The sequence below is a fragment of the Cottoperca gobio genome, chromosome 9 (genome assembly GCF_900634415.1).
Source record: "Cottoperca gobio chromosome 9, fCotGob3.1, whole genome shotgun sequence".
Lineage (NCBI taxonomy): Eukaryota > Metazoa > Chordata > Actinopteri > Perciformes > Bovichtidae > Cottoperca > Cottoperca gobio.
In genome coordinates this window covers 3,794,273-3,819,316 of record NC_041363.1, presented here as the reverse complement: position 1 = coordinate 3,819,316, position 25,044 = coordinate 3,794,273, and the positions used below count along the sequence as shown (strand labels likewise).

The window sequence follows — 25,044 nt, the reverse complement described above, 5'->3', positions numbered from 1 at the left end:
AATCGGTTGGACTTCCCCTCGAACGTGTCCCGTGATGTTGTTTTGATGAGTCTCCTTCAGGCCGGGACAGAGGAACACTCGGTAACATCCTCAGTTTCAAGAACAACCCAGCAAAACATCTAATAATTTATCATTTTTATTTCATATTTGAATATAAATCTCTGTCAAATGAAAATACCTAAATGATAAACAAATCATACATATTTACAGAATTTATAAAAGGAAACAAAATAATCTGTGTTTACTTGTTTTTGGGGGATTTCTGACTCAGTTACCATTCTTTTAAATATTTCTTTTCAAAAATCGAGGAAATATTACTAATACATTTTATAGACATTGTTTCTGTGTTGCTGCTGCAAGAGTTCAGGACGTGTACAGGTCAGGCAGCCTCTCGTAATATAGGATTCTCCCTCCAACAACGACACCATATGACAGCTTATGTGTACTTTTGACAGAAAAAGGTAAAATCCACCTTGAGATGGTATTATGGAATCGATGTTACAGAATAAAGCCAACCCTGATGCGAGGGCTCATACAAGCTGCCATTTGTAGTCACATCGAGTGACTTAGTTACAGTTTGGTGAAATAGGCTACAGCTGAACACAAGATAAGAAAGAAAATATGTTCCCCTGGCACAGTACGAGGGATAAGGCTAAACCAGTGCATACCAATTCATACACCTACTGCTGACACACAGAAAATCCATCAAAGCTCCAGAGGATTCCAGTCTGTTTTTGGCAAGATTTGCAGAAGACATGATTGCTGCGGTCCCAGAAAGAATGGCGAGATAAATAAGTTGCACATACAGTAAAGAAAACTGACCTGACACATGATTACGCAGCTCGTGTAACAGCAGATCCACCGTCCCGTCAAGTGCGGAAACTTTGGACTGCTGAGCCACCATCATTTTAAATACTTTTCTCAACCTCAAACCGTAAGAGTGAGATGGAAAACATGTTGGATGTCTAGCTGTTGCCACAACATCAAACCCACAAAAGATAAGAGGTAGGTGATGTGACCTTTTTTTTAAAAACATGTATTGCTGGCATCCAGATGTTAGACAGTTACAAATGAATCAACACTACGCAGAGGGCAGAATACTGTGTTATTATGAAACGTACTCCTCGCTCTGAGGGTAACCTCCATCGGGTGGCATTAGTCAGCTTTAGTTTGTGGCAGTCTGGTGTTCAGCTAATTCACAAATGTAAATATCACTTGAAGAGAAATTGGCAACAGGAAATCATAAAAAGAAAAGTGTTCTTCAGTCTACAACCTGTACGGTATCATCGTCTGTCTGTAACACTGTTGACACCATTGTAACGGCACAAGATCTACAAGCATCATGTTCACCTCTCGGTTAACGCCGGTGAACAAAACTTCCCCTAAAACTACCGAGAAGGCTCGACATCGCTCCATATTTAAAACTGAAAATTCTCAAGTCAAATAAGGCTTCCAAGGGTCCAGCCTGGAATCAAATCAGTGTGTGAGCAAGAACTACATTAATCTGTAGATGTGTTAGTGGGATTATAGGGTAACCATCACACATTGTTTTACTATAACACGTAGGTCACTTCAAATGTCTTAGTGTCATTTAAAAATAAAAAGCCCCGTATTCAATTCCAACACACTGAAAAAGGCATTTTTCACTCCAGCGGAGCGGAAATGATTGATGACAATTATTGCACTGGACATGACAGTCAATGGAATAAAAACAAAAAGGTAGCATGAAATGTTACAACGAAATCTTCAGATGTGGGACGATAGCGGAATGACATCGAGGGAGACGACTTGTTAACGCAGTCGTCCTGCGCTCTCAAGAAGGATAGTGACTCAACGAACATATACATCGTTTGGAAAATAAAATAAAAAACATTTTCATTCAAAATCATTTGAGCAACCAAAAACAACTGTCGCGTGAAAGTAATGATTTTTGCCAAATCATTTCACGTCATTGAGTTGATTGATAAAAAGGCCTCAGGCGTACAGCCTGTAAAACATACATAACCGTTAACTATTCTCAAACAATACATTTACAGGTTTTTTTTTAATTTATTTTAAAACTTACTACGCAAATTCAAAACTTGAACATAAAATTGTTATTCTCTCATTCAGAAAGTGTGCCGTGCAGAGATAAGCAAAAGGCCAAAACAGGTGGAGCGCGCAAAGCATTGGGTGGTTCATGATCGAGTGAGAGAAACTTTGTGGGCACATCAGTGATGCACAGATAGAAAAAGAAACGGTGCCGTTCAGGAGACAACCGATCCTGTGAAGAATTGCCCAAATCAACAGCCATCTTGGAAAACATTCATGGCTCCACACATACATCCAACAGGACATGTGACTGTAGTGGCTCGCACCAACATTGGAAAAACAATAAAAAGATAGTACAGCATTACAGATGGGATCACCTGGTGTTGGCTCAATGTTTAAAGATCTTCCTCCACATGCTGCCTCTGTCTTTCTGTGGGAGTCCATGAGGCACCTCTGCAGCGACGTTTCAGCAATGCAGAGCTACAACATAGCTATGCTCTCCGGCGTACAGTTGAGATGTGTGGATGTGCTGCTTCCCCCGGGGGACTTCAGGCCCTTAGTTGCCCCACCCAGTGTCGAGCCCCGGCCTCTGGGGCCCATGATAACCCCCGAGCCGTGGTGGAGACAGTGCTGCAGGGCTGCCATCATGGTCTCGCTGGTGACTGTGCCAAACTCGTAGGTGAAGGTGCCGTAGAAGACCAGGATGTCCACCGTGAAGACCCACTCGCAGATGGCCGCAGCGTGCTGCAGGATGAAGCTCTCGTGGACGAAGAAGATGCCGCCTGGGAGGAGGGCAAGTTAAGGAGGACAAACTTCTCTGGTGCATAAGGAGCAAAACTAATACAGCTCCTGTTCCTATTGTGCTGAATCTCCAGGGGCACAGAACGGAAATAAAAAATGTCACGAGCCCGAGATAAATTCCTGATATAATGAGACGAGCTACAGGACAAGGAGCTTAACCTCCGGGCGCCAGGTGTGAGTTCATTTTACGATTAGGGTTAAATGGAAATTGGCTTTGCAGCTCCATTAAACAGAAGGGCTTTAAAATAGCATACCAGTCAGTGATGCAGTTTATTAACCCAGGATAGATCATTTACGAGAACCTGAATGGTTCTCATCCCCTTCACCAAACAGAAGCAGAGAAGACAGATGGGAGTGATCAGTAGAGCAGGCAGCGAGGAGCGGCGGCTACAGAAAGTGAAGCCATCAGCATTGTTAAACAAGAGGGGGAGAGGAAAGAGAGATGCTATCGCAGCCTTGAAGTTGAAGGACAAACATCTTTCTGTGCAGTAGTGCCTCCAGGCTAGTGGAGTGAGAAGGAGAAGAAAACAAGAAGTGTCTATAATGTTTTATTAGCGATCTCATGACGGCAACGTGGAGCCATGACGGAGTGGAGCAACACGTCAGAGCTCTAAGACCGGCTCCTTTATTTTAAACTACAGCACATGGAAGAACAATCCGTTTGATCAGGTTGTAAGTAATAATGTTATCTCTGGCTCGGCCTAACAACTTATTCCAGTTGTTATTAATGTAATTATTTATGCCGGACATGTTAACATTTGGTGATCGAAGAAATCTATGATGTACTGAGGGGGCGGCACATTATGATCACAATAATACTTATAACATATTAAATTCTACTCAGTTCTGCCGCTAAAACACGACAAACGGCTTGTTGAATGAAATAAATTAAATAATTCCTGCAGCCAAAACACACACTTTCTTTAGATAACGCGTACATACGTACAGAATATAACTACTTTATCTGCACAACACGGGGAATGTCCCACTGGTGAGTAAAAGATACTGAGGACGAGGGAGACCATGGCTCCCAGCGCCAGAGCCACTCTGAAATGGGCCATCCAGTAGTCGAGGGCGGTCACAGCGACCCGGTAGGTGAGCACACACTGCAGGCACACAAACAGCAGCCCGGCTGGAAACGCCACCCCGGCACCCACATAGTGCAGAGATTTGGCGTGATCCACCTGACAAACAGAAACGTACAGTCAGAGCGGTCGTTTCCACTCGTCTGAGGTCCAAAAACGCCACCGAAATAATGAATAAATGTGATTCATATCTACCTGGAAGTTGCCCACCATGACCAGACCCACGGCGTTGGTGCAGCCGGACACGAGAGCGCTGGTGTTGATCCAACATTGGTGGCTGTGTTCGATCACCTGGGCGTAGCGCAGAAAACACACCATCACCACTGCAAGACAGGAGAAGACACACGGTTACACTGCACAATAGGAAAAAAGCTTTTTCATATGAAACATTAAAAACAGCACGATTCAGTTCAAACTATTATTGTATTAAAATGGAAAACAAACATTATAGTATGACATCTGAAGGTTTTATACAAAAAACTAATTCAGAATCCTTTACACATGAAGCTCTTGCTTATTTATAGTTTCACCTAAAGCTGGTGGATTGTCATGTGACTGCATCCATTCTGCTGATCTTTGACTTTTACTGCCGTCTCATGTTGCATGAGGGGGGGGGGACTGTCAGGGCAGGCTGAGCATCAGTGTTTGAAAACAGGCAGGGGAGAGGACAGAGGGGGAAGTGGAAGGAAAGCCGCATTCATTATTGATTAGAGAGCACAGGCTATTTCAAGGCCGTCCGTATCTCTTGGAGGCAAGTGGCTGACGTCTGTGGGCGCCGTGGAGGATTAATATAACACGCATAATGACCGCGGACATCAAACTCTTCTCACCTCAACTGATTCATTGCTTTTGTGTTAAAAACTAAATCGATATTTAACGATGCATTTTTACCATCATCCACATTTGTGGAGAACATTTCTTTAATTCTATACTACATTATAGTACAAAACAAAGTATTTAATTGATAATTACAGAACTAAAAACTAAAAGGTTTGAATACCTCCTTGTACATTAAGGGATTGCACGATGAGAATTAAAAAAATCTATATAATAATTCCACATTTTGGAAAAAGATGCTTACTCCGTTTCTTAGATGAGATCGATACGACTCTCAGACGTCTGCACAATATGAAGCTACAGCCAGGAGACGTCAGCTTAGCTGGACACAAAGACTGGAAACAACGAGCCTGGTGTTCTGCTGAACCGACTATACTTAAAACTAAAGCGTAACGACGACACGTTGTCGTTTCATGGGGAGTCATGTGCTGAAACAATCTCCAGACAATGACTTCCTGGATGTCACAGTGCAGTACGGCATACAATTACTTTTTTATGACATAACTATACCATGAGGAAACATCACAGAGCTTTAGCCATACACGTTTGACAGCTGAAGAAATAACTCTTACACACAATGTCTTTACATAACTCTGTATGGTTTTAAATTCAGTTAGAACGAGGGCTTACCCATGAAGGCTCCAATGTTTCCGATCAAGCTGAACAGGCAGCTCTCAGGAGGGAAGGAGCCACATTTACTGCAGCACAGGGAGACAAAACAGCTGTCAGTATCAAAGGGTAGGAGAAGCACTTACACAGAACCTGATGCATAATGTTTGCACGGCCACGGTGCCTTTACCATCCGTCAGTATTTATACCTAGAAAGACAGTAATTATGATTACTCATGTGTTAACTATGCTTCCTACTTCAAGAATGTGAAACCACTGATATCATATCTAGATGTACAACTGAATTTTAGATACGGCCTTTCCTCAGTCTCATGATGCCTTTTTACAAGAGTGCTTTTGTCCGTGGCTAGAGGCTTATTTGCAGATTAAAGTAATGCAGTTTATGCAAAGCGTAGGTTAATGACTGTCACAGAGCCACAACATAACAAGGTGCTAATTCATGCCTCAGAGCCTTTGCCGACACAAAATTAGTTTTTCCATTCTGCTGAAACAAAGAGAGTAGCAAAGGTAGAGTAGCAGACCTGATGAGGGGGATGTCCTGGATGGTGCAGCATGTCTTTGGAAAGCCTGGTCGGGCCAGCTCCTCTGTGCATGTTACATTGTAAGACCTGGAGCAAGTAAACAATTAGTTCACTATATTTCGTACTGATATCTGTGAAATCAGACTGCAGACAGTCTTGTGCCTCATTTCCTCAAATCAAAAGAGGAAAATCACTCACCAGTTCTCCACAGGACAAACATGGTGATTCATCACAGCCATGGCATACCTGTGGGGCAAGAACACAGAAGTGGCAAATGTCAAACACAGCCCTGTAATCCCTGATGACACAAGGTGAACTGTTATCAGGAGAGAAGATTGTACTGGGCTTCAGATAAAAGGTCACTCGGCATGAAGAGACACTCGTATAGTAATCGACTGTGTGGTTATTCCGGTGTTTTATTTGCACATCAACACATTCCTGTCTGCACTTTCCATCTTTAATTTGTGATGATGTAAATAGTTTGGGATTAGAGATGCACCGGTTGCCAATTTTCAACACTCTCAATGTCATTTCCTCCAGGCTTATATTGGACGTGCAGGTGTTACAATTGATCAATCGTTGCATCTCTACTTGTGATACCCAGTCAACACGACCCAGTACAACATATGTGTCAGTCAAGTGTCACTGTAAACTCACACTATCCATATTCCTGTGATGGAGAAGGCAGACAGGCTGACAGGCAGGACGATCCAGGCAGTCATTGGGCTGGCAGTGAGCTGGCTTTGTTCCAAGCATGGGGTGAGAGGGGGGCTTCGGGCTGGAGTGGCAACACGGGAGGGATCAGGAGGGGGGTGGGTGGGGTGCGGGGTCACTAACACACAGGGAAACACACAGGGGGGGACATGAGAGGAAAAAAGGGGGAATGGCACAGCTATTCTGCTCCACAGGGCCCTGCAGCCAGCAGCAACCTGAAAGAAGAGAGGCGAGCGTTTAATTAAATATATGGAAAATACACATCCTACTTCTGTGATCTCAATCACACCCAAGCAGTTACTTTGTAAGGAAGTAGCGCTGCAACACTTAGTCAAACAGAAAAATAAGCGCAAACTACTTTGAAAATCGAAAGATTAAAGTAATTTTTCATGCAAAATTATGTTTTTAACATCTTAAATATGGAGAAATCCTGCTTTTCTCTGTCTTATATAATATTAAAGTAAATATATCTTCGGGTTTTGTGAAAAAACAAGATATCTAGACATCACGTGGACATTTTTCTGACATTTTATACACCAAATAATTAACTGAGAAAATAAACGGCAACGTATACTTGTCTGTTTGTACAATGACAATAAATGATCCTTGTAGTTGCAGCCCTATGATGAAGACTAGGAATTTACATTTTGAGAGTTTCCACATTCCCACTGTGTCCAACTGTCTTTCTCTGTCAGTACTTGTCTACGTTGCACTTAATGCCAGTTTCATGTCACTCAAAATGCAACATTGCAGCCGTATTGCATTTGGGTCCATCTTTCCTTGACGTACAACGAACAAGAAGCAACAAAAAGGCCAATTGCGACACAGCGAAGAGTACAGCTGACAGCTGACAGCTGACGTGTGTACGTTCTGTGCCTGTGTGACAGGATTTAACTAATGCAGAAACATTTTCCCATCCCAGTGCATCCGTGGATCTCTCCATACGTTTGCAATACAAATTGAAAATGTGTCGGGCTATTATCGGACAAACTGGAGTCTCTTCTTGGATAATTCCCCCCCCCCCCGCTACTATTGGTTAACATTAGTGGCGAGTAGTTTTTATAAAGAGAAACTCCTGCACTGTGATGCTGAACGGCTGGAAACCAAACCTCGTGTTTACTGTACATGTTTTAGAAAGCTGAAACATTCACAAAATGGTCCAGAAATATGCGATTGTTTTGCTTTTGCCGTTTCATCTTTTATGGTGACTTTTCTCTACATGACACAAGCGCTGTGAGACAAGCACCTCTTGAGGAGAAAATGTAAAAGGTACGGGGTAAAGTGCACTCTTGTGAGAACGAGGACTCCGTCAAGGTCATGCTCTGTGGTGGAAGGAAGCGAAGAACAACCGGGATCATTTTACAGTCAAGTGTGTCCTTTGCTCGGAGGGAATATACAGCGAGGGATGAACTCGTGCTGAACTAATCCAAATGAAAAGGAGCTTTTGAAATGGAAAATGGTCCAATTCACAAATGAAGCAGTGTTACACAACATTTTTTAAATACACATTTTAGAATATCTGTCTTTTGGGATTATTATTTAAAATGAGTGGCTCATAGGATGCCATAAACTTCCTATGTTAAATGTTTCATCATGTCCTATTAGTATACAGGCGTAGGACAGCCAAGGCAAGATCAAATAGGAAGAGCTTTACTTCTGCAAAGCCAGACGCCAGAAGTGTTCTGGTCCATTTCAATCTTTTGCATCATGTTTCAACTCTGTACAGAAGTACATACATTAAGACTTTAGACTATTAGCGCTGCAACAACTGGTCTATTAATCGATAGACTAACTATTCTGATGATCTATTAATTGTTATGAGGCATTTAAGAAAAATGCTCAAATGTGCATTTTGTGACCATCTCTGTACACTACAAACCTTTTCCTCACTCTGAACCTTTGCACATTCCTAAATAATATCACGTTTAAAACGGCACAGCTAATTCAGATATACTGTACATGTGTTTTACATTCATTTGTTATATTTGTTGTTTTTTAAATTAATATTAGCTTTTATTTTCCAATTCCTTGTATGTTTAAACCTACTTGGCAATAAACCAAATTCTGATTATACACCAAACAACTAATCAGTTATTTGAGAAAATAGAATCGATAATAAAAACAATTGTTAGTGGCAGCACTATAGACTATGTTAACATAGTCTTAAACAATGAGGGTGTACATAGAGGAGTTAAAAATATATTATTTCTCAGTGTTACTGTGGAGATAAAGGTTATAACGAGTCAGACTGGCAGTGAACTTCCAGTTTGGCATTTTTAATTGGCAAATAAAGCAAGGAAATGTGTCGGCATATTTCAATTCATGGCCCAAGAAGAGCGCCAGGCTTTGAAGACAACTTTGGCCAAACCCTATAGGAGGTCCAAAAACACTCCCCTCCCCCCCCACATCGACTTACATTGGGAAAGAGAGGTCTAAAGAATAGCCTTTATTTAAAATCATTGGATCCTAAAAGTTGGAAAATGCGCTAAAAGCCGGGGTTTAAGGAAAAAGCTAGTGCGCTCGCTCTTCGGGCCCCATGGATGTGGACGATCGCCGGAAGATCCGGGTAAATTTATACTTGAAAGTCGATCCATTTTGGCTTCATGCGCCACCTTCATAAGAATTAACTGGTTTACTTCAATATCCACCAACCGCTAGAGGAGATTGTTTTGTCAGAGGTCACAAGCAGTATAGGTGGTTTTTAAGGGAAGGGTTTGTTCAGGTTAAAGATTAAACTAAAGTGTTCTTACTATTGATACACCCCCATACAATGACTGACGCCACCCCAACGACCATCTGCCACACAAGCTGCTCCATCTGCAGGACCACCGCTAAACAAACAGACCTTGAGTTACAGTAAGGACGAATGTTTGCTCTCAGCATCACATTTGACAGCAGTTCAACAGATTTTGTTAAGCAGTTCGTGTTGCTCAAACACTTTTGTTGTTTTCTCCACACACACACACACCCACACACACACACACTACTACTCTAAAATAGGTTAATATGTTTGACAGGGTCTTTACAGGTTGCTCTCGTTAGCAATGTTCTTTCCAAGACCTTCAGCCAGTCAGTGGAATATCCTCTGACCTTTACATTAATAAAAAGAACATATACCAAGGAGTTAGTCTGTACATTTTCTTTTGTTGTTTTTAGTTCGCCCTTGATTTAAGAGTGTATTGGGAAATACATAATGTCATCTATTTATTTCCCAACTATCCCATTACAGGTACATTTATTTTTTCCTTTGAGCTATTGATTCCAGTTTATTTCCTTTATTTAAAATCGGGTTCATCTTTTGTCAGGTCATTTCCATAAACAAACACGGAGGCTTGATTTGCATATGGATGTGTTCACACGCAGCTGTGTTTCATACATCCATGTTACTCTCCTGCACTCAACGGTCAAGTGTAGCCGTTTGCTCATATGGTTCGGTGTAGGTAGTAATTGTTTCCTGTTAGATTGCGTGCAAAGGCTTTTAAACTACTGTCAAATACGGCGTTCTAAGCAAAGGCCAGAACACTCACTGCAAGTCAAGGTTGTTTTACAGTGTTCACACCAGCTAGTGAAGCTTGCAAATCACAGCCAGGAGCCTTAAATGCAACTATAAAAACATGCAGGCCTTCAGGGCACACATAAAAACAGCCAAACACCTGATATTGATGACCCACAGCAGGCAACAGAGGTACGGTGCGAGTTGATGTTTTGATTCTACCATTAGGGATCGCCAAAGCAAGACATTTTCAAATTCTGCATATAGTCACTTTAAGATCTTATTTATAAAAATGTAGGCTCCGATTGTTCTGCATGCATTGGTGCATGGTGACAGTCGTGTAGCAGTCCGGGTGAGACTCGACTTAAGTACTTTCTACGATTTCTGACAGAGAAAATCAGATATATATTATATATTTTGCATTGCCTTGTGTAGTGGCTGATCACTTGTAAGGATTTACAAATGAAAAAGGTATCTCATTTATAAATACCGTTTGGTTTGTGTGACATGACACAGAAGACCTGTCTTAGGTAATTGTGATTACCATCAAAAGAAACTGAATTTCACATTGACAACCATTTAAATAGACAAAATGTAAACTTATAACTAAATACAGGACACTAGATCCAATGATGAAACCTGGTTAAAGTTCACAACCCGGTGGCAGGTGGAGCTCAAGTCAGTAAGATGTATAGTATAACTATTATATACATTTTAATATCCATAACTAGCTTCTCACAGGATACTGAGATAATCATTGGCAACGCTGTCTGTGTTTTCTGTGTATGTTCACGGGGGGCCATAACACCCCCAACCCCCGCAGCCGTTCACAGGAAATATTCGCCACTGTACTTGTAAGATTAGATAAAACTGTGACAGTTTACTTTAATAAACACCGAATTGAATGTATCCACAGTCGACAACTGCATACAAACAAACGGAGCAACATCCCGGTGACGGCAGCCGGCGCTCGTGAACCGAGTAACGGTTCCGTTAGCCTTGTTAGCTTCAAGATAGCTAGCCAGTTAGCTTGCACTTTACCAGTTGTCTCGACTTGCCCGCGTCTTGGTTTCCGCTAACCTACGCGATAAGAAGCTAAACAAAAGACAGTTGGAGGACAAGACCACTGGCGCTACTGGGCCAGTCGGTACACACAAAAGGAGTCTACACCTACCTTCAACGTGCTTTGCCCACCACAGACCTCAACAACCTTGGTTTCCCTTTAAAAACAGCGTTTTCTTAGCCGACGAGGCTAGCCGCGTGAATGACTTCCGGTTGTGGTTTTCAAAATAAGACTAAGAATGGCTTTTTGGAAATTATACAAAGCAATATTACTTTTTTTTTTTTTTTTTTTTTTTACAAACTCGTTTATTTCATGGTACTGTTAATATGATTGTAAAGATCACAGAATATGTTCTGCAGTGCTATTAAAATATACTGAAAATCCTATTCACACCAACAGGTAGGATGCCAGTCAACAGATTTGTCCCCCAGGCAAAACAAGAGATACTGGAGTAAATCACCTTACATGTCAGTTTCATTTACGGTAACCATTTCACTTCATGTTCAATCCCGTTCATCTTGATACGACACTTTTTATACGCTTTTATTTTCGCACAATTGCATAATCTTATTGTGGTGTAACTTGACGCAGCTGTCAGGCCCTGCGGTGCGACACCTGTAGTTCTTAGTGAGAATGTCCATTGACAAGTTTAAATCTAAATCTGTTAAAAAGGTAATGTACCTCTTGAAATCACATAAGAGCAATGTGATTACACTTTGTCCGTTTTAGAATCTATGTTTCGAAAAAATTAAATAAATAAAACATGTTTGTAGGACTACAGAACTGGAAATATCATGGACGTTATCTTTTAGGACCCAAAAGGTTTTATGTTGTCACAAATGATGCAGGTGACCCTCAGACAAAAGAAAAGATGCCTCTCAGTCTTGTCATAGTAGCACAGCACAGGTGTTACTAATACCATTAACAACAGCTCTGTGTCCCAGTAAGCATCAATAATTGTAATATTTATACCTCTTTTCCTACTGCAACACGTCAAAACGTTCAATTTTCAGCCTCTCAAATATGGAGATTTTCCTGTTTTATATCAGATTGAACTGAACATCTTTGGGGTTTTGGACTGACAAAACAAGACATCTTGGATTTTAAGTATTTTCTGATATTTCATAGACCAATCGATCAATAATTACAAAATAATAATTAGTTACAGCCCTGGTTCACATGGAAAAACATTTTTTTTAAAAGTCTTGTAAAACTACAAATAGCCTACAAGAGTATCTCATCCAGATAATACTTTGTTTCTTTACTGAAATGTTAGATCCCCTAAATTAGACCTAGCTCTCCCATTAAAGGGTCCGGGCTGAAGGACTATAGAGTATAACTACAATAGGTTCCTCAAGACGGTTTAATCTGGTGACGAGCAGATTCAACGAGCTTCTTCCCTGCTTACTGATCATACAGCTGCCTGCACCGCCCTGATGTCAGATACTGATGATCAGCCATGCCCGTTAACGGCAGCTCTGAGGATTTGAGCCTCAAGGGTTTGTTTAATTTATTGGCTAGAGAAACCTTTCAGAACCTTGAAGATATAACTACACCAATACCGTATTGTTTTACTTCCATTAACAATAAATTAAATCTCAATGTCCACAACTTCACTTTGAATCCAAATGATTGATTTTTATTCAGGTTTAAGCCAGGGCAAAGCATAACACAAATGCATCTTCTATCAAACTTCTAATTGATTCTCGTATAAGAATAATATATAACTGCTGTAGTCCGTCTACTTATCCAGTGGAGAGAGGAGGAGAGGTACTGCTGGCCGTACGGTCCTTCCTTCCGCTGGTTGTTGTCCGTCTGATTCATTCATTCACATTGATCATTACTTAATTAATTATGACTTTTCTATAGCGTATGGCCTATCAAGAGGCAGGGTAGGAATGCTGATACTCAACCTACTTGACAAAATGCTTAAGGAGTTTAAACTACATCTATAAAGAGACCTGTGGATGTCAAAGCAAGTCAAGCAGTCATTTGTATGTGTAGCAGGAAAAGCACAGGTGCAATTACTACCAGTAATTAGCTCTGACAAGCAACACTTCACACATAACATCCAATCAAAGCTCCAGCTCCTTCTGTTGACTTCATTTAGTACAACACTAATTAATAAAGGGAATAACAAAAAGTTACATTTAAAAGACGTTTTAAAATTTGTATTATTACATAATTTAAAGTATTTTTTTTATTTGACCCTTTTAAGGTTTAAATGAAAGTATAATTAATCAAGTTATATTATTTATTTTTTCAAATATTAATGTATTAATTGATTAAAACCACAGTTTATAAGATTATTCCAGTGCCAAGCAAGTGTTCATAGATACAAAATTATAATATATTCCCTTTTTAAATTCGTACATGTGACAGTATTCTGCATGCACCTGTCGAGCCTCCAGCTGTCACACATTACATGTAACTTTGACATCTGACTGGTCATGGTAAGAAGAGCACAGGTGTCACTAATAACATTGACGATGGCTCTGGTATATTCAAGTGCCCAGTAAACCATGACAGCGTGCACAACAGCTGCTGACCGGTGCCGGGCGTCTCCTGTGGTTCCTCAGCGTATCTGAGAGTGCAGGATTTATAAACCAAAGTTTAACTCTGAGGCTTCCTTCACCAGCTGTTTTCTCAGCACTATACAGACATTAAAGTATATTTATACGTGGTTAGCTCCTATTAGCAACATAGCTTATCCTTAAAACTTCACAACTGTTTGGCTTCAGAGTGCAGAAAGTTATTTATCCAAGCTCAACAATGTTCAAACAACAAAGAGAGTAAAATGTGACGTTTGGATTATCTTTTAGCCAGTGATTGATATCCCCATCTGCTGGAGAGAGCACACACACACCTCTCTCTCTCTCTCTCTCTCTCTCTGTCTCTCTCTCTCTCTCTCTCTCTTTCTCTCTCTCTCTTTCTCTCTCTGTCTCTCTCTCTCTCTCTCTCTCTCTCTCTCTGTCTCTTTCTCTCTCTCTCTCTCTCTCTCTCTCTCTCTCTGTCTCTCTCTCTCTCTCTCTGTCTCTCCTCTGTCTCCTCTCTCTCTCTCTCTCTGTCTCTTTCTCTCTCTCTCTTTCTCTCTCTGTCTCTCTCTCTCTCTCTCTCTCTGTCTCTCTCTCTCTCGCTGTCTCTTTCTCTCTCTCTCTTTCTCTCTCTGTCTCTCTCTCTCTCTTTCTCTCTCTCTCTTTCTCTCTCGCTCTCTCTCTCTTTCTCTCACTGTCTCTCTCTCTCTCTCTCTCTCTCTCTCTCTCTCTCTCTCTCTCTTCTCTCTCTCTCTCTCAGGATGCCCAGTGTCTGCTTATTTTGAGAAAACCCGGTATATGTGTAACAGAGAACGTATGTGACAGGATGCTTTATAAACCTACATGAGGGATTATAACCTACAGTCTTGTTTTACTAAGCAGCTTCGATGGGACTTTGCTGAATTTGATCCGTAAATCTTGCAGACATTAGACAGGAAACTGTAGACCTTGAGAAAAGATGATATCAATCATTGTACAGAGATATCCATTGATGCTTTGTTTTACAATCCTGCTTAGTTCCTGGACTATGAAAATGTTGAATCAAAATCTAAATGGACTCTTCTGCAAAATAGTAATTGGAGTAAGACTTGTAGGAGCTCACTAAACTGCAGGAGTGGCTGTCATTGTGTAGTAAATGGAAGCACCGAGAGGCGAGATGTCTATCAAGTCTGTTTGAAAATCCAAAAGTCAAGACATGTTGGTGCCATAGACGGAGTGAATAGTAAATATAGGACCTATTTGACCCACTAATGTGTAATATTGCATTATTATATTTTAGTTATTAGTTTACCAGTAAATTCTATCTCATGTTTAAATGTAACACAGTTGGAGAAGAGTCATAAGGTTTCTTGCATTTGGTTGTGTGCATGCACGTGTGTCTGTCTGTCTGTTGTAGCTGCTATAGTTCACTCTTTCAGTGTTTTGGCGGCCACATTGTCAGCTTAGGAGGCTGAAATTGGACATGGAGGTCGAGTGTTTGTGAGGTTGTGTGTGTGTGTGTGTGTACACATTTGTACACATTTGTAAACTCAAGGATCTCTCGAGGAACGCTGACTTCTTACTCCTCTTAACTGCCAGTTAGGGGTCGCAAGTGATCAACGGCTAAAACCAAGCTCTACCTCGTCTGTTGCAGGACACATTTTGTCGGGGCTTTAAAAACTGACATGCATATAAATGTTTGGTCTCATTGTAAACCGGAGCATCTGCAGATTAATTCCATACCCGATATGCTATGATTCACTAAAGACACGATACGAGATGATTAATCTCCATTTTATCTGCACCGCCATCTTGTAAGGGAAACAGAGGAAACACACATGGCAGAGATTTAGAGGAGGGTTGTATTATTTCCTCTTCCAAAAGTGACATCGCTTTAAAAGACCACGAAGCTTTACAAATACTGCCGTTCAGCATCATATCATATTCATATTTAGTTTTTCCACTTCTTTCTGGTGTGACCGTGTCGCTTCACTAACAAGACTAGCTTAAGTCTGGTATCTCTGTTTAAATGTCTCCGCTTTAACAACTTAAATTGTTTTAACTAGTCAGCGGTTAATATTCTGTGTAGTTCATAATGTGGCCTTGCAGAAGCCATCTCTGGTCAGACGGCATCGTTAATCAGCAGGACAATAATCTGATATCCAATAAGAGGATTTAGCAAGCAAAGTTATGTTTCCTATTCCAACATAACATAAGATAATGTTTGAATGACATGTCATAATTGCATTGATATATTTATATCAATCTGATATAGAAACAAAAGATTAACTCCAAGAGTCAGTGTTCGGGACTCAATTCAACTTCTGAAGAATCCTGCACCCCCTCCTAATCAGGAAGTAGGCTAATGCTTAAAACCTTTATCCTCTTTTATGTATCCCCCAGCCTTCCTTTGTTCCCCTCCAGTATCAGCATCTTAAAGTTTTCCCCAAAGAACAAGACATTCAACAGTATTTTCCAATCATAGCCTTCCAATAGGACTTCCTTTGTGGATTGCAAAAAGATTAATGTATGGCATAGTGTATATGCATTCATACAAACATTAATGTAAGGAGAACAACACTTATTCTTGTCTATGCTGTTTTTAAATCACCCGAAGCAGCTCTAAGTACTATAAACTCCAATCAAAAATGATAATAATATAATAATAAACATTTGTAGAGATATGCCACACAGCCCGCATCATGTGAGCCAGGCAGCTCAGGAGGGGATAATGGTATTTAGATGTAAGCATGCAGATCCTCTCAGTCAGCAACATTAATGGGGACATGAGGCATGCTGCTCATGTCCTCCATGCTTAGGTGAAGGGGGTATTAGACAGACTGGCTGGTCTGAGCGCGCTGTCTGCTGCGTAGTCTGGGGGGATTCGACATGGGGACCAGCAAGGTGGCCAACTTGTGGAACAGGAGACAGAGCCTTTTCCCCAACTACAAAGTCGCAGACGTTAATCGAAGACCCTCGGAGGTTGCTTTTGAACTAGAAAAGGAAAGCACCGTGAAGACATGGAACTCCATGCAGGAGCTGAGCCGGGACATCTACGACATTTATGCCGAGTATGAAGATGAAGAGGACGACAATGCTGCGTATACCAAGCACTTTTCCCCTCCCAAGAAGAACTACATGATCAACATCAATGTGGGCGGGAAGACCTACGAGATAGCCTACAAGTGGGCCTCCAAGTATCCCAAGACCAGAATAGGGCGACTGGCCACCTACACGGACCATAAGATGAAGCTGAACCTGTGCGACGACTACACTGTGACCAACAATGAGTACTTCTTTGACAGGGACCCCGATGTCTTTCACAACATCATGACCTTCTACAGGACCGGGGTGCTGTGGATCAAGGACGAGTTGTGTCCCCGCAACTTCCTGGAGGAGATAAACTACTGGGGCGTGAGGATCAAGAACACGCACCGCTGCTGCCGCATCTCCTTCGAGGAGAGGCAGGACGATCTGAACGAGCAGCTGAAGATCCAGAGGGAGCTGGAGGCGGAGGTGGAGATCGAGGAGAATGAGGAGCTCTTTCACAACATGTTCATGGGCCAGCAGCGCAGAGCTATCTGGAACTTGATGGAGATGCCTTTTTCGTCTGTCAAGGCCAAGCTGGTGGCGGTGGCCTCCAGCCTGTTTGTCCTGGTGTCCCTGGTGGCCATGACTCTCAACACAGTGGAGGAGATGCAGTTCAGAACTCCCAAAGGTCAGCTCAGTGGTAAGACGTACTGGGAGTACGTTGAGTCCATCTGCATCGCCTTCTTCACCATGGAGTACCTGCTCCGCCTGGTGTCCACTCCTGAGCTCAAATCCTTCTGCAAAAGTGTGCTCAACACCGTGGACCTGATCGCCATCCTGCCTCAGCACCTGCAGGCCATCCTGGAGTTCTTTGACAATGAGGAAAACTACATGAAGCACGAGGCCGACATGCAGGCAGTGGGGCAGGTGGGAAAGCTGGGCCAAGTGTTGCGGATCATGAGGCTGATGCGAATCTTTCGTATCTTGAAACTGGCGCGACACTCCACAGGTCTGCGGGCGTTTGGCTTTACTCTGCGTCAGTGCTACCAGCAAGTGGGCTGCCTCTTCCTCTTCATCGCCATGGGCATCTTCAGCTTCTCCGCCATGGTTTACACCGTGGAGCACGACATGCCGCAAACAAACTTCACCAGTATTCCTCATGCATGGTGGTGGGCAGCTGTAAGTACATCTTTGTATAGTGTATAGTATAGTATAAGTCATCACGGGCCAAACGATAGTAAATGCGTAGTTTTCATTCATTTACACGGCAAGAACATCTGCTTCTAGATCCTTTAAAATGACAAACTTTCTCGAAATAATGAGAAACCTTCTCAATATTTGGACTTACCAGGCCACTAAGTTATTATTTGGGGATATTAAGTAATTATTTCTACGATATTCATTATATTGCGATGCTAAGTCATTATTTTGAGAATGTTTTACAGGAACTGCTTTTCATCACGGAAATGCTACAGTATAATCAGATCACTTTACAATCTGCAGAGAGGCTCCAGAGTTCTGCTTTAACGCTGTATACTTCGTTATCATACTTGTGTCAATGTGTTAAAACTAGATTATTGGGGATTATACTGTGCTGTGTAATACAATGTTTGTTATAAAGCTGCAACATGGATCAGCACAGGTCTAGTAACCAGGACACTGACTGACCCTGCTGGTATGATTTGTGAGTCATGTGTCTCCATCTCCTCGCTCCCCCGCAGGTCAGCATCTCCACTGTGGGCTACGGAGACATCTACCCAGAGACCATACTGGGTCGTCTCTTCGCCTTCGTCTGCATCTCTTTTGGAATCATCCTCAACGGTCTGCCCATATCCATCCTCTTCAACAAGTTCTCAGACTATTACGCTAAACTCAAGTCCAATCAGTACACGGCCGCCGTGAAGAATCGAGGGAAGGTGAGATTTGCACACAGGACAATGAAAAGGTTCAACCGCTGCTTTGAAATCCGCCACTGTCCCGCACGCTGATTTCTTATGTGACTGTTTGTAAAGAAATAATATGCTTGTCTGTAAAACTGTGCAAACCTCATTGCATGTGCTGGGGACGAATAGAAAGAGCAGAGGCAAAACACGAGGGTTCAACCCCCAGTAGTGCCACATCTGGACGTTTATCCCAGTAAATTGGCAGTGAGGGATCACACGAGCTCATTATGGGGAGATATTATCACTCAATGTGGGAAGATGGTTTTTGTAACTTAACATTTAAATGTACCATTTTGCTTTTAATTAAATATGTTTGGTGAAACTTTGCTCGGTCGGTCTTCTTGGGGAATGAATGAAAAAGCATTTATTATCACCATAGCAGCTCCCACGGCTTTGACTTGTGTGTGTATCTGCTATATATCTCTATGCCCCACTGACTGTGAAACATATACTTTTCAGAGACAGATTAAGTAGCATAGATCTGAGAAACAAATATGAGTTTATTACTAATTACAGCTGCAATGTTTTCAATATGTGTGCTCACACGGGAGATCTGCAAAGTGCACTAAACCTCCAAATACTGGTGCTGCTTTTCATGCGTTTGCAATGTCCAATTGTTCCGCCCATGAAGTATGATTTACTTGCAATGCATGCAACCAAGTCCCACGATGCAGTCTGATACTCTGTTTTCAATAAAGACTTTACTGCCGATGAAACTGTTCTCCTCATTGACTTCAGCTTCATTTTAAATGTCACCTGCACACTTCTATACTTCTGGAAAGCCTTTGCTGTTGCAATGCAACAAGGTGAAGCGTCTTAGTTCATTAATAAAAACACACACACGACACTATATGAGTAGTGAAGGGAAGTGTAGTGAAGGTGCTCTTGGTACGGAACACAAAGTTCAAAAAAGAAGAAAGGTCCAAAAAGGTTTAATCATGTACAACATGAAACCATCTGATTGAAGCCTTTACTAACGTTTTGCCAGAACAGTTCCTTGCTTTTCTTCTTTTTATATAGTGTATTGACTGCTGGGGGTTTTAGTATAGCGTGATGGTAGACTTAATGCTCTCCCTATTTATTTCAATTATAAAAATAAATTGGACACAACATAACTGGTATTTTGTGATTTTATTTTTTCCAACAAATCAGTAGCAATATCTTTAAAAATAGATTTTTGGAATCTAATCAGAATCTTAAGGTCACCCCCACCCCAAACCTACTGCAAACATTGTTTAAAACCTAATCCTTTTACAGAAGAAGCATGCAATGTCGTTAACTGAAAAATGAGATTATAAATTACTGGATTAAAGATCATAAAAAGGTTGAAGTTTCAAAAGATTAAAGATCTCCATTGAGTTCCTGCAGCATTTTATTTAAGGTGGATGTGACACTTTAGGCTTTTGTCAGGTATAGTTGTACATGCAATTCTTGCTTAGTGCATCTTAATAAGATGTGCACTTTAGATGGTTACCAAATGCTATTATTTTAGCTTGTTCCCCCTGAATATGCCTGTTGTCTTTATCCGCTTTACTGTGACATTTAATGGGCAAATGTTTAAGGTGTTTTCCTTTGGAACACCTCAGTGCTACATTAAAGGGTAATGATAATGATTTATAATATTTTGCAACACTTCCTTGATTGGATTAGATTTACTTTATTTTCCACCTCAATGGGAATTTGTCTTTGACTTCTCCAAGTAGAGCAATAGTACAAACGAAAAACACAACACACCATTAAAACATACAAATATACAATAGTGCAAATGGGCATATATAGAAATTTGTATATATATATATATATATATATATATATATATATATATATGGAGAGAGTTGTAAACTAAGGAGGACGGAATAACAAATAAATAAATAACTCGATAAATAAATGTATATGAAATTAAATGTAACAAAAATAATATAAACAAATAAATGTAATTAATTGATAAAATTGTTTTATTTGATTTCCACTTTCATTTATTTATTTTTATTAACTTTAGTTATTAACTTTTGATTTTGGCAGGTTTCTCCATAGAACAATTTGTAAAACAGTAAGTAAAGTATATTAAAATAATTCAGAGTTATAGCTGATGTAATGTAATGTATATATTTTATTGTAACTGTTTTGTTTTTTTCACGAGTAGTGGAATAATTCTCAATTACATATATATTTATGTATCTACTCTTCTATTTAATATTCCCTCTTATTTATTTGTTTTTATTACCTAATATATTTATTTTGATTTTGTTAAAGGAACAGCCTATTTTAGTTCAGAGTTATATGTAAATAATGTATACATTTAATTGTAACTCGTGGAACGATCTATAAATGGCCACTGCAATGACTCACTTCCTCCAGAAGGGGGCAGCAGTCCAACAAAAAGCCTCTCCGCTGCAGGAAATCCTCAAAGAAGAAGTATCTTCGCCTCTAGTGGTAAAGTGACCTCTGCTGCTAGTTGTTAGACGGCTGTAAAAAGATGGTTCCTCCAGTTGCAGTGTCGCCTCTCATTAAGGTTCGTGTTGCAGATCATATTGTGTAAAACATTTACTCGTGTTTTGATGTAAATTAAGTTTTCAATCGTATTTCAGGTTGCGAGATACACACAGCACGCTAACCTGCTAAGCTAACAGTTAGTGTGCTAGCTGACAGTTAGCGTGTTAGCTGACAGTTAATGTTAGTCGTAACTTGACAACATTACTTCAACTTGCAGTTAGTCAAACCAAGGCTAAGGTGATGTATTACCTTTGTGCTGCATTATAGATATGTCTTAATGCACGTGTTGAATGTTATTGTGTAGTGCGACGTAATTTCACCCTTGACGTTGCTAGCTAGTAGCTTACAGTCGCACTTTAGTGTCTCCATTGAAACGACGCAGGCTGTTAATGTCCTTGGATATAATGGACAGTAATCCAATAGGAGGCAACAATATCGCTGCATTTTATCTCTGTAATAATAACAAGTTAACTTGTAGTTAAAGCATTTAATTTCAGCTGTAGTTTTAGTACCTATTTCTTGTCCTCGTTGTCCACTGCCCTTCATGTTTGGTGGTGACACACGTCAAACGACAGGTGGACAGACTGTTAAAGTATATATTATTATAAAACTAATGCTTCTAAGTGAGTTCTGTTTTTGCCGACTTAAAGTGTGGGCCCTAACCCATCTGGAAACTCCTTTAAATTCAACTCTCTTAGCTGTGTAGTTTGTGACATGACCAAGGTCTCATTAAATTCTTGAAGAACTCTATAGAGTTCAATAGGTGGAAGCAATGCTAAGTAAAGATGTCAAGCAAAGGCTACTTTCAGCTATCATTTGCCTTAATACTTGTAAATATCCTGTCACTTGATTATAAGAATATGTATAGACTTTTTAGGAACTGCATTCATTTGCATGGTTTTCTCCTTTACAGACCGCAAGGTATTCAGCTTTGATTGCTGGCATCATCTATGGCAAACAGCGATATGGTGAGTTATTTACTTATTAGTAATCATGCATTTTACTAGAACAGTGCACTGAGATAAATCCACCATAATATACTGACTATAACAGTCATTTGGACCGCATACGGGAGAAGACTCTAAATGCTTAACTTGCATGAATAAACTTTACTAAAACGTTTTTAGTATTTCCCAGTTACTTTGATAATAAGCTCAAGTCATACAAAAAAATATATTTGGTAGGCTTAGGGCAACTGCCTATTTATTTCAATTATAAAAATAAATTGGATGCAAACTAACTGGTATTTTGTGATTCTTATTTTTTCAACAAATCAGTAACAATATCTTTGTTCTTTTGTCGAAAAAACGTTTTTAAAAATAGATTTTTGGAATCTAATCAGAATCCTAAGGTCACCCCCACCCCAAGCCTACTGCACACATTGTTTAAAACCTAATCCTTTTACAGAAAAAGCATGCAATGTCGTTAATTGAAAAATGAGATTATAAATTACTGGATTAAAGATCATAAAAAGGTTGAAGTTTCAAAAGATTAAAGATCTCCATTGAGTTCCTGCAGCATTTTATTTAAGGTGGATGTGACACTTTAGGCTTTAGTCGGGTATATTTGTACGTGCAATTCTTTCTTGGTGCATCTTAACAAGATGTGCACTTTAGGTTACCAAATGTCATTTTGAAATAAAGACAATATTGCCATTTTCCCTGTAATGTCAGCTGCTTTAAAGAAACTCCTTAATTTTGTCAGATTACCTGAAGCCTATTGGGGCTGAGGATAAGAGGATCGCAGAGGAGGAGAAAAAGGTTCGCGATGAGGAGCTGCGCATCGCCAAGGAAATAGAAGGTAGCCTCAGCCGCCACAATCACGTGTCAAATGTGCAATAATAGCAACACCAGTGTACAATATACAGCCATTCAATATAAATCATGTTATTCTTTAATATATAACATTCTAAATGTACTAATCCCACTTACTCTCCTTACAGAACGTGCAGAAAGTATTCTGAAGTAAAGCTGGTGCGAGATGTGAGGATGTCCATGTGTAATTCCCAACCAGTCACTGTTCCCTTGTATAATACAACACCTCTCTGGATTGCCAGATACAGTGATTTTTAAGTTAGTTATATAACGCTCTTTAACTCGGCATTGTAACAACGAAAATGCAGCCGCACTCATGAGTTATCAAGTTCATGTTTGTAATGAAAAAATGTCATAAATACACAAGTACATGATCACTGTAGTCTTGTCTTTTATTTACAAGCATGTGACTTTAAGTTATTATCCGAGTTCTCCTTTAGCCCCTGTTGACAGATGTTATATTAAAATAAAAACAATATTTGCAATCAAGTGTTTTGTTGACATTAGTCATTGAATGCAGAAGTGTTTAATGTTCTTGGATCATCTTCATTATTTTATTTGCTATATTTATGGACCTTTCAGACCCTCTTAGGGACTTTATTTCTAAAGATCAACTAAAGATTTATTCAAACCATAATGTAAAAAGTGAGAAATGCATTATAATTCATTCCCGATGCTGCTGCTCAGAGTAATCTGCTCTCCCTGTCAGTTAATATCAAACACAAATACTTTTACATTGTGTAGATAATAAGCTGACATGATATAAAATATTTATGTGTTTGTCACAGTGAAGTTGCTCCGATGCTAATAACATTCATCTTGATGTTACGGTATTCACGTCCAGGAGTCAGTGTCCTGACATGGCTGGAGCCCAGACATGCTGAACCCGAGCTCACCTCCAGTTAAGCAATTGTGCGTCAACAATCATTTAAACCTAGCTTTTGTTTTCAGAGTAGAGATGCAGAGTTAATACTATTGACGAGTCACATGTTGAGCTGAACGTCCAGAATGTCAAAGCACAGAGGCCTTACCTAATATACTCGGGACAGGTTATTATTAGAAGAACAATAATGCCCGGTACAGACTTACTGGCATGCTACTTGTCTTTATTCAGGTCTCACCTGCTGTAGTTTACAGGAAGAATAGTTCAAGTGCACAACTAAACAGATTACGGTATTTAAGAACTAAAAAAAACAATAATTATAATACGTAAAAAACTACAAGTTCAGCATTCAAGATGTTAAAGTATGAGCAACAAAACGAAATGTACAAAAAGTAAAAGCATTAATGTGTTCATCACTTCTTTCAATAAAGTTTATCTTAACCTATATACATCATACATTATTTGTTGATTGCATTTTTTTTATATTAATCTGAATCTTCAAAGAAACACTGTTAGATACATTTAGTGGAATTAATTAATAATGTGAAAAATACAAAATTAATGTGAAAAATACAAAATTAATGTAAAAAATACAAAATTAATAATGTGAAAAATACAAAATTAATAATGTAAAAATACAAAATTAATGTAAAAAATACAAAATTAATGTAAAAAATACAAAATTAATGTAAAAAATACAAAATTAATAATAATGTATGTCAGGAATAAAAGAAAAGCTTTAACAAAATAAAAAAATAAAAAATTTAAAGTGTAAAAACGATGGCAAGTCCACAAATAGGCTTTAAGAACTGATGGAGAACATACTGATTGTGAGTAACGATTCAAATTAGGTTTTTCAATGCATCTGTAGCAGCAAATATAACACCCCGCTCTCGTCTCGGTTGTTTCCTATATATATTTATCCTTAGACTCTGGATCTTTTTATGTTTTACACCAAATATAAAACGTTTTGTATACAGCAATGAACAAAGAAAAGCTTTTAGTGCACTTACAGTCACTTTGCATTAAACAGAACCAGGCAAACCCAAAAGTGAGATTTCTGTCCCTAGTTATCAAGGCTAGTTTAAAAGTAGTACAAAACTAAATATTATCTAAAGATGGACGAACATATAAACAGGAACAAGATCACATTAAGTACAGAAAAACAAACACTGTCACTTTTCTTTCTCAGC

The 25,044-nt window shown here is 39.8% G+C and overlaps 3 protein-coding genes across 3 annotated transcripts; 2 read left to right on the top strand and 1 right to left on the bottom strand.

The window, feature by feature from the left end:
- Positions 1–120: 120 nt before the first annotated feature.
- On the bottom strand, positions 121–11,382 carry LOC115013526 (transmembrane protein 150A-like). The gene is made up of 8 exons (XM_029439881.1): positions 11,287–11,382; positions 6,563–6,834; positions 6,104–6,151; positions 5,906–5,992; positions 5,385–5,452; positions 4,113–4,240; positions 3,839–4,016; positions 121–2,813 (listed from the first exon to the last, which is right to left on the bottom strand). Exons 2-8 carry the CDS (start codon positions 6,625–6,627, stop codon positions 2,512–2,514), a joined length of 876 nt encoding a protein of 291 aa, XP_029295741.1. The 5' UTR covers positions 6,628–6,834; positions 11,287–11,382; the 3' UTR covers positions 121–2,511.
- Positions 11,383–16,700: 5,318 nt separating this feature from the next.
- On the top strand, positions 16,701–18,706 carry LOC115013559 (potassium voltage-gated channel subfamily V member 2-like). The gene is made up of 2 exons (XM_029439945.1): positions 16,701–17,897; positions 18,440–18,706. The coding sequence occupies exons 1-2, from the start codon at positions 16,719–16,721 to the stop codon at positions 18,704–18,706; spliced, it is 1,446 nt and encodes a 481-aa protein (XP_029295805.1). The 5' UTR covers positions 16,701–16,718.
- A 2,320-nt stretch (positions 18,707–21,026) lies between these two features.
- Positions 21,027–23,453, top strand: LOC115013506 (ATP synthase subunit e, mitochondrial-like). The gene is made up of 4 exons (XM_029439852.1): positions 21,027–21,173; positions 22,068–22,122; positions 22,859–22,954; positions 23,097–23,453. The coding sequence occupies exons 1-4, from the start codon at positions 21,138–21,140 to the stop codon at positions 23,120–23,122; spliced, it is 213 nt and encodes a 70-aa protein (XP_029295712.1). The 5' UTR covers positions 21,027–21,137; the 3' UTR covers positions 23,123–23,453.
- Positions 23,454–25,044: the final 1,591 nt, after the last annotated feature.